This window comes from Miniopterus natalensis, chromosome 15 (assembly GCF_054644295.1).
Source record: "Miniopterus natalensis isolate mMinNat1 chromosome 15, mMinNat1.hap1, whole genome shotgun sequence".
Classification (NCBI taxonomy): Eukaryota; Metazoa; Chordata; class Mammalia; order Chiroptera; family Miniopteridae; genus Miniopterus; species Miniopterus natalensis.
The window spans coordinates 37,321,115-37,331,090 of NC_142095.1; the positions used below are offsets into that span (position 1 = coordinate 37,321,115).

At 52.2% G+C, this 9,976-nt stretch overlaps 1 protein-coding gene across 4 annotated transcripts in view; it reads left to right on the top strand.

Annotated features, from left to right (window-relative positions):
* CACNA1D (calcium voltage-gated channel subunit alpha1 D) overlaps positions 1-6,728 on the top strand; it is a 286,732-nt gene extending 280,004 nt beyond the window's left edge. For all 4 annotated transcript variants that reach the window (XM_087825031.1, XM_087825030.1, XM_087825033.1 and 1 more), the window contains 4 exons: positions 700-863; positions 3,784-3,905; positions 5,487-5,807; positions 6,265-6,728. In XM_087825031.1, the coding sequence (XP_087681157.1) occupies positions 700-863; positions 3,784-3,905; positions 5,487-5,807; positions 6,265-6,558 (901 nt within the window). In that variant the 3' untranslated portion in view covers positions 6,559-6,728. The remainder of the gene's footprint in view (positions 1-699; positions 864-3,783; positions 3,906-5,486; positions 5,808-6,264) is intronic.
* The last annotated feature ends 3,248 nt before the right edge of the window (positions 6,729-9,976 follow it).

Below are 9,976 nucleotides of genomic sequence, written 5' to 3' on the forward strand. Positions count from 1 at the left end.
CTCCCTCAGTGCCCAACTTCCAGGGCCCCTGATGCTGACCAAGTGGATCCCGACTTTCCCTCTCCAGTGCCATTGCACACACACATCCGCCCCTTGGACACCCTTTCCCGGCTCGGCTGGCCTGATCCCACCCTCTCTTCCAGGGCTTTGCTTCTCTTTCCCTGTTTGACATTGAAATGCCTACCTCCCCAAAACTCAGAGCCCACCCCGGCCCCTCTCTTCAGGCCCTCTTTTCCGTTTGCATTAGACAGCTCTGTGCATTTGGTATCCGCTCGGCTCCTGGAGGGTAGGGGCCGTGCTTCATGCGCCGTCGTGTCCCTGGTTCCCAGCTCAGCCCCTGGCTGAGGGCAGGCACTCAGGAGAGGGGTTCTCAAGGAGGAAGTGCGCTGGTGATAGTCAAGCCTGCAGGAAACCTGCAGTCCACACCTGCCCCGGCTCGGAGGCCGCCTTGGCCTGGGGGAAACCACCAGCACCCCATTCATCACAGGCCTGCTGTCCTGAACCTTCCTGTAACTGCCTTGTCCTCCATCTGGAATCTCCGGTGAAGCTGAGGGCTGCCTTGTTCACAGCTAGTCCTACTGTGCCCAGGGAGGTGGGGAGAAGATTGTAGAGGTGGGCACGTCTAAGCTAATGGAAGGGACTTGTTAACTGAGAGCACATGTGCCCCTTACTGTCTCTTTTGGCCTTTCTGACCACCAGGCAGAACTACAGCTATTACAGCCGACACCCAGGCAGCAGCGTGGACTTCGAGCGGCCCCGAGGCTACCATCACCCCCAAGACTTCTTGGAGGACAGTGACTCACCCGTTTGCTATGATTCCCGGAGATCTCCAAGGAGACGCCTACTACCTCCCACTCCAACATGTGAGGCCAGATTTTTTGTTTGGGGTGAAGCCTCCCGGAGAACAGTGTGCCCCTTCCCCAGCCCCAGGGTTGGGGGGACGGTGGTGATGGCTGAGGTGCTGCCATGTCGAGGACCTTTAGTCCTCAAGCCAGCCCCCGGTTGGAGATATTGTTGGCTTTCCGTCCTCTCTTATCTGCATCCCACATGTTAGAGCTCAAACCACGTGAGCGCTGCTCTGGAGAGCAGAGCAAACAGGATGCGGCCCTGATGTTGCACAGCACAGAGGGTCTGGTGAGGGGCTGTTTGTGCCAGTTTCCCCGCCTTTGAGCCTAGGATCCACCCTCAAAGATGCGCAAGACGTGCAGCATCACTGTTGTTAGCCCCACTCTGGGCATTGGGGTAACTACCCTCAGGGCAGAAGGGGCCAGTCGGAGTGTAGAGCTGGACTTAACCCAGGTCTGTTTTACTGCGGCCCACGCCTCTGAGCACCGGGTACCTGGGGATCCCTGTCTCTCCTCAGGCCACACCAGAGTGTCTCCTTTTTCCTCTCTCCACCCTCCTCTCTCTCACCTCTGCCTCTGGTCCGCCAGTGCCCTCTGTTCATGGGGCAGGTTTTGGACTTGGCGGTGATCTCTAGGGTAGACGCTCCCATCCTGGGACCTGGAAATCCCATCCTGCTGAGCAGGACAGGGGCTGGCTGCTGCCCACCTGGTTTTCCTATATCTGGTGCTGCCTGGAGATCTGGGTCACTCCCAGTGAGGAACTGGGCCAGGGAAAGAAACTCAGCAGTGGCCCCTGCCAGCTCCTGGCTGGGCAGTTTGATTTTGGACATGTGGACATTTGGATAGTGGTTAAAGAATATCCACTTCTGGTATTTCTAAGGAATGAAGCGTGTTTTTGAGCAAAACTCTAATCAGTAACCAAAAAATAGCCAAGACACATCGGCTCCCAGTCTGCTGATTACATGCACAATAATGATTGTGGCTGGGTGGCGCCTGGGTCCTCCCTCTCTCCAGCTGTCACACCCCCGCTGGGGAGTGCAACCAGACCCATTTCCATGGTTAATATTTAATTTCATAGCCTCAAACACACAGCATTTCTGGCCTCCATAAATACTGGATGACGCACATGCAGGCGAGGCTGGGTGGAGGCCCACACGCGAGTCCATTGCCCCCTCAGACCTCCCTTTGGCGGCCACGCTCACGCCCACCACTCGCAGGTGCCCTCTTCACTTGTAAGAGCAGATAAATAACGTGTTTTATTTGCTTCGCTGCTTGTAGGTTCAGACCTTGGGCGGGGAGAGTGTGGAACTCTGCAGCCCGCATTCTCGGCTTCAGGAGGGTGACTTCCTCCAGCAGAGATAGTTGTGACCAAATGAGATGAAGGGTGTATGTGGACCCGTTTTCAAACCTGAAACGCCCTATCTGAGAGAGAGGGGCATGGTTTCCCTTTCCTGGTTTTGAGTCTCAGGTCCCTGCCATCTGATCCTAGGAGGGTCCTAGAGGTTGTGGTGCCAAGGGAGGCCTGCCCTGCTTAGAACACTGAAATTCGGCCCCTGCGTGGTGCATGGAGGGTCGGCTATCTGATTAGGACAGCAGCCATGGACTCAACTCCAGGAGGCCCCAGCCTGCCCCATAGTGCGCATGGGGCCTGCGAGACCAGGAGTGCTGTCTGTCTCGTTCCTCCCTGTCAGTGGCCAGCCTGGTCTTCATGCACTTTGGGGGCAGCACCTCACAGAACTGGTTCCTGCAGCTTCGTGAGCAGTTCCTGGATGCCCAGGAGCCCACCCCAGACTGGTGCCTGCAGTTTCCAATACAGGAATTTAGGAGTGTGGAGTTTTAAGCCTCCCTGTGAGCTTAGAAAGCAGAGGTCAAGAAAGGAGCTGTTGAGGGGGCTTGGCCACCCACTGTCTTGCAAAGTACCAGTAGGGCTCCTGAAATGCCCCTTGCTTCCTGTGGAGGTTTTCCAGGGGGAGGCCCCTGGCCTGTGCTTGGGGACTCTGAACCTAGATGGCTCTTCTGTGCCCGGTGCCCTGTGAAGCCACAAGCTCTAGATCTCTTATTGCTCAACCTGTGTATCAGCCTCTGTTCAAAGTGGCTGTTAACAGGACGACTGCATTCTTTAAAGTTAGAGGTGTTCCTTTTGGTTTTGTCTCCAGTGCAGGAAAGCTGGTTCTTTCCCAACAAAAGAATTTTCTTATCTGGTTGAGCTGATAGGCAGCAAGTCACTCCCTTTAAGGCAGAGTAAACCCAAGAGCACCTATGAGATACCTCGGGCCCCAGAGACACTTAGGATGTCCGGAAGGTGAGGACAGGGCAGTCAGCCAGTGCCTGTGGAGTTCTAGAATGAGGTCATGTTCTTGCCTGAAATGCTGTGTTCCCCACGATGTATAGGGCAGGGGCTGCAAATCAGAACAGCTGCCCTCCGGCTGCCTTCAGTTCCTGAGAATAGGCATGGCATTTACAGAAAATCTACTTGCACTTTTTGTTTTTGTTAATTTTCACCAAGGATATTTTTTAGAGAGTGGAAAGGGGAGGAGAGAGAGAGAGAGAAACATCTATGTGAGAGAGACACATTGATTGGTTGCCTCCTACACGCACCCCAACCAGGGCCAGGGATGGAACCTTCATCTCAGATACATGCCCTTGACCTGGAATCAAACCCACAACCCTTTGGTGCAGGGGCCAATGTTCTAACCACTAAGCAACACCAGCCAGGGCTCTACTTTCACTTTTTAAAAGTATCCCTCAGTTGGGCTTCTTCCTCAAGCTCCATCCAAAAGTCTGAAGCCTCACTACTTAATGCCTTTTCTCAGACAAATCGCTTGCTTGGGCTCCTTGCTGGGCCCCCTGCTGAATGTTCGGTGGGCCACCGTGATTTCAGGAGCCCGTCCTGCCAGTGAACTTGTGTCACAACTGCTCCTATGCTTTGCCTTCTCAGCTCACCGGAGATCCTCCTTCAACTTTGAGTGCCTGCGCCGGCAGAGCAGCCAGGAGGAGTTCCCACCGTCCCCTACCTTCCCCCACCGCACAGCCCTGCCTCTGCACCTGATGCAGCAACAGGTAAGCCGGCCCACCTGGCCTTGCCCAGTGGCTCGATGGGCACCCTGTGTGGGACCAACCCTCAGGACACCCCCTTCCCCTTGGCTGCCAGCACCAAGGGGAAGGAGAGAACCTTCACACATGCTGGGGTTCAAGTATGTAACAACCCTGCAAATAGATACTATCATGAACCATTTTATGGATAAGCTAACATCAGAGAGGATATGAGTGCCTGAGCTCACACAGGAGATGAATGACCAAGTTGGCATTTGAATCCAAGGCTTCCAAGTGCCAAGGCTGGGCTCTTGGCCTAGGTGCAGTCTTCTCCCCCATGTCATTGAAGCTAGGGGCCTGGCACAGCTCACAACCCAGGGAGTGGTGGCCACTAGACTGAACAGTCATCTGTGCCCTTTATTTGCTCTGAGAGGTTGTTCCTTCTTTATGGAGCCCTCTGTGAGCAGGGCCCTGTGCTCATGGGGGTGGGTGAGCCCCCAACCCTGCCTGTAAGGGGAGTGTTGTCCAGGGAGAAGGACCTGTCCACAGTGCAGGTGACTGGACAGGAAGGAGCTCGGGGCCAGAGCCCAGTCACCAGGGCTTTGCCTTAAGGACACGGACTTTTTCTTTCTGAAAAAACACATCAGAGATGCTGTCCGCTTGTGCGTTGGGAGGGGTGGGGCAGGTGGAGAGAGCTACCTCGGGCGGTGCGCACCTGGGTCTAAGTTGGTGGAGTCGGCTCTCCAGGTAGGTTTCTTATCCTGAGCATCCATAGCACATAACAGTAGCTGCCATTTCAGATATTCTATTCTTGTGTGTCTACCAGCTTTTTACTCTTCTGCCTTCGTTTTTATGTTCATTTTGATGTGTCCTGCGTTGTCATGGAAGGAAGGACAAGCCCTGGGAAGGCTCAGGCCATCAAATGCCATGACCAAGTAGACATGAAGGTCTCCACTGGCATATGCATGCAAATGCCTTCCCTCTGCTACCCCGCCCTGGCCAGGCCCAGGTCCTGCCTGCACTGCCTCCCTTGGGCACACATGGCCTTCGTTCGGCCATGGGCCTGGGCTGCTCACAGGACAGGGCCTCGGGTCCCCCTCACAGGGCTGGAATGCTGAGGCGGGTCTGCCGTGGAGCCACCGAGGCGGAGAAGCAAGGCCTGTGCCCAGTGCTTCAGAGCAGGCAGAGGCTGGCCGCCTGACATGTTGCACTAGAGTAGAGAACAGCCGTGTTTCACTGCGGGTGCTGGGAACCGTTAGCTTGCCCTGAATGTACTTCCACAGTTAAATCAGAGTGCGCTGGGCGGCGTGTCCATACACCCCAGCTTGTGTGTCTTCCCTGAGGCTTCGTCATTCTGAAGCGATTTCATGAATTAGCAACTGATTCCTGCTTGGCACCAGTCACAGGGAGTGCGTTAGGGTTTGGGGAGAAGGGAGCTACAGTCTGCTAGAAAGCCCAACCTTTACCGCCAGTCCATCTAACGTAGTGTGTTTTACAGTCCTGTCCGAGGCTGCCCTGCAAAACTGCCTCCTGCTTGACCTGGGGTGAGAGGCCTGACGTCCAGACCTCTGAGGCCCTCTGGTCTCTCTGCTCCCCCTTTCTCCTCAGATCATGGCAGTCGCAGGCCTAGATTCAAGTAAAGCCCAGAAGTACTCGCCGAGCCACTCCACCCGGTCGTGGGCCACCCCTCCAGCGACCCCTCCTTACCAGGACTGGACGCCGTGCTACACCCCCCTGATCCAGGTGGAGCAGACGGAGGCCCTGGACCAGGTCAACGGCAGCCTGCCATCCCTGCACCGCAGCTCGTGGTACACAGACGAGCCTGGCATCTCCTATCGGACCTTCACACCAGCCAGCCTGACTGTCCCCAGCAGTTTCCACAACAAAAACAGTGACAAGCAGAGGAGCGCAGACAGCTTGGTGGAGGCAGTGAGTGTGGCTCACCCACGTGCTCCAGGAGGGGGGCTGCAGGCACAGCCGGGGTGGCGTCCTGAGACCCGCACAGAGCAGGATTGGGTAGTGGCCCTGAGGGCGGGAGGGGTCTGGAGCCAGGCTCCTTGCTTCTGATCTGGACTCTGCCCACTTCTTAGAAGCAAGGATGGTACCTACAGCATGAGTATAAAACCACCATAAATAGCTGTTCGCACAACTACCAGTTTATACCCAGATTCTCCCCACTATGGGTTTTGTTCTTGTTGGGCTATGTATAGGTTTCGAGCTTCATGATATTTCAAAGGCAAAGCCATTTGCATGTACAGTTAGTTACCATGTATGAGATCTAGTGAACACAACTGAGTCATGCAGTTGGTGCTTGAAGTGGATTTTCTGTCCTTGCCCCCCTCACAGCCTCATAATGCATTCATGCCATCGATACTTTCCTGTGCAGGTCCTGATATCCGAAGGCTTAGGACGGTATGCAAGGGACCCAAAATTCGTGTGTGCGACAAAACACGAAATCGCTGATGCCTGTGACCTAACCATCGACGAGATGGAGAGTGCAGCCAGCAACCTGCTTAATGGGACGGTGCATCCCCGGGCGAACGGCGACGTGGGCCCCATCCCAGGCCAGCAGGACTACGAGCTCCAGGACTTCGGGCCCGGCTACAGTGACGAAGAGCCAGACCCCGGGAGGGAGGAGGAGGACCTGGCAGATGAAATGATCTGCATCACCACCCTGTAGCCTCCAGGGACGGGCAGGCTGCCTCTGCCCTCCGGCGGGCGCCCGAGGGCCAGAGAAAAAGTGCCTCGTAGTTAGGAGAGTGTAGGCACTAGCGTGAAGTCCGTGCTCAGTTAGACTTGTGTGCAGGTGGTGTCCTGCCTCAAGGAAGCCATAAACCTGCTGGGGGACAGCTGTGCGCACGTGCTGGGCCCCAGCTGTGGACAGCAGGCCCGGACCAGCTGCCCTCTGGTTCACAGCCCCCCGGGGCACTCGCCCACGCCCACCCGCCCACAGGCACAGTGGGAAGGTTAAAGGTGATGACAATCACCATACCTGTGTCATTACCTCAGCCATCAGTCTAGCATATCAGAGTTCACTGGGCCCAGCATATCCACTTTTAACCCCTTCTCCCCAAAATACACTGCTTCCTGGTTCCTGTTCTGAAATAGAGTAAGTCAGGGCCCACCTACCAGCTGTCATCCTGAGGGAAGCAGGACCTTAGAAGCAAGGTTTTCTGTTATGTGACACCAGTTTACACGAGAGCATGTCACTCAGATCGTCGGTTTCTGTCAGGCTAAGGGCAGCTGTAAACTGGAATAATCACTCGCAACCAGGTCAACTTAGAAACGCTAGTTTGTTTAAAAATTAGACTTACTGTACATGACTTGTAATATACGATAATTTGTATTTGTAAAGAGATGGTCTATATTTTGTAATTATTGTACCGTATTTGAACTGCAGCAATATCCATGGGTCCTAATAATTGTAGTTCCCCACCCAAATTTAGAAATTATTGGTCTTTTTACTCGGACTAAACAGAAGTAGAAGAAATTGAGCCAATTCTCATTTATTCAATGAAAATCTTTTGGGGGTAAAATTTTAAGTTTAAAAGAACTTGGCACTACAGAGATTTTTATAAAATATTTTGAGTCACTATGAATCTGTCTTTACACAAGATATACCTGATGACTCTTTGCAGTCTTTTCCCTGAGCAAGAGCCCGATGATTTGATAGTGAACCTTTTGCTCCAACATGGGTTGCGCCCGTCTTTTGTTTTCTTTTAACCCTCTCCCCCGTGAGCTCCTCAGACTAGGTCAAGCTGCTTCCTCTGACCCTGTGGCATTCGCAGTGGTGGGTCTTCTCACCTGCCCCACAGGACATTTTTGCAGGTGAATGAAGTCCCTCTGCTCCGGTCCCCCCGGGATATGGTGTCTTGCAGTGCTGGGGGGAGGGGATGGCGAGACAAAGTGAGGCTGTCCTCTGTGATAGGAGGTCAGAGTCTGGACAAATTGTATTGTTGCCTTTTTACAAAACGTTGCTGTGCTGTGTTCTCTCTGAGGGCTTTTATATGCAACCGAATGAGGGCTGCTGTTTTCACTAGAATGCACTCCCACTCCGATTGTACCTCCTGAGGAAAACCCACTTTGGGATCATTAGACCCATCAAGGCTTCCTTTTCTGATCACGGGATTATGCCGACTTTGTCAAGTTACCTTGGCAGGGATTCTCTGCAGTCAAAAAACAGGTAGCAGTTTTTGGTTCACAATTTTAAAATATTACATAGACAACCTGTTAATGTTGGATTTTCTTTTTTGGGGGTAAATAACAATACTTTGTTATGAAGACCTTACAAACCTCCTAAGACATTCTTACTCCAGATCCAGGCAAAAACTCTTCAAGGTTTGTAAATGACTTATTTCCTGATAAATTCTTTTTTATTAAAATGTAAAATGTTCTTCAGAATAAAATTGTGTAATAATTTTATTGTATTTGGGAGCTCTCCTTGCAAGAGCTGGCGTTTGCCAGTGAGAGCTTCGGAAGGGGCGGGCACCCGTGAGGGCAGTTCTGTAATTGTGTAGATTTTTTTCTTACTCTCGTCGCTCCTTCAATGCCTGTGGTAACTTAATACCAGCTGCAGAGAGGACTGTTTCTCCTAAAGGGCTAAACCACTGTTACCATCACCTCGAACTGTTTCTTTTGGTTACTGGTCTTACTGTGTGGCTTAAATCACCAGTCCAACATTGCCTACCAGGACTGACTTTTCTGGTATAGGCAATGCAGTTTTCCAGTGAGTACTTAGAAACGGGCATTTTTATAGGCTGCACCACTCCTAATATCTGTCTGCTTTAAGCCTGGTTCAACCTCTCACCTAACATTAAATTTTTCTTTGTAAGAAAAATTTGAAGTTGTAGAGCATGGTTCTTTTCTTTGTTTTAGGAAAGTTTTATGATTAAATGTCTTTGCTTTTGGTTCCCCTTCCACCCCCTAAAAGCTGTCACTTTGTCGTGTCCCCAGGAATAGTACGTTGAATTCCTTTCATCTGTGTTTTATATAATATCACAAAATGGAAATGGCAGCTCTGATTTAACTATCAATGAGCTAAAACCACGTTAACAAGCGTCTCCGTGATTTCCATCCAGACTTGGCCGGGTCGTGCTTCCCAGCTCTGTTCCAGGATGTCTCAGAGCCCAGAGCCCGGAAGGGTGGGTCGTGAAGGCCCCTGGAGCATCTCAGTGCACGGAGGGGGCCTGACCTGCTGGACAAGAGACCACTTTATTGTTGACCCCACGCAGGTGAAATAAACCAGGGCAGTTTATTTCATGTTGTTTTATAGGTTACACTCTGGCCGTAAGTCTTTGCCAATTGTCTGCTTTTTTACAAAGGTTTTTATTGTTACGATGGGCAGTAGTTTGTTCTAAAAAATGGTTAGTGATAGAGCTACCATCACGCACAGCTCCAGCTCCTTTATAGACGATCCCAGTTCAAAACAGACTCCGGCTATGCTTTCATTTGTTGAAAAGTTTGTATTTCTCTAAAATGATATTCCTAGTCGTCTACTGGGAACTCTGGAGGGAAGGCAGGGATGAGGAGCAGACCTGGGGCCCTTGCTTCCAACCTGGGAACAAGCTGGGCATGGTCTTGAGGATGGTGACAGGAGACGAAGTGAGAGGACCGCCAGGGTCTCAACACAGAGCCAGTGGAGAGGTGGTTTTTTTCCCCCTGGTTTTTAAGAGAAATGAATCTAGATATTAGATCTGACGTTAAGTTGATTAGTGGAAAAGCGAAAGGACCTTTGGGCGGAGGAACATGGTTTGGCTGGAGACAAGAATCGATTTGAATTTATGGAAATGATGATCCTTCTGGCTGCACTGGAAACAGAAAGGACGTAGCTTCCTGGTCACACTGCAGGCAGGCTGCTCCTGTACCTGCGTGTGGTCCCTTGTTCTGTCGGGAAGACTGTCTGCTGATACACTGGCCCAAACACAGGCTTCCTCAAAGGGGTCAGTGCTCCTCAGAGCCTGATCACTGGGCACAAACATAGCTGTTGTGCTTTTTCACCATTTTTTGTCACGTACATTCTTTCATTTTTTAGGTACTGCAGGCTCTTACTCGCGTTTCACGGACAGTCTGCCCAGTTCCTTGAGAGGCTGGGTGCTGGC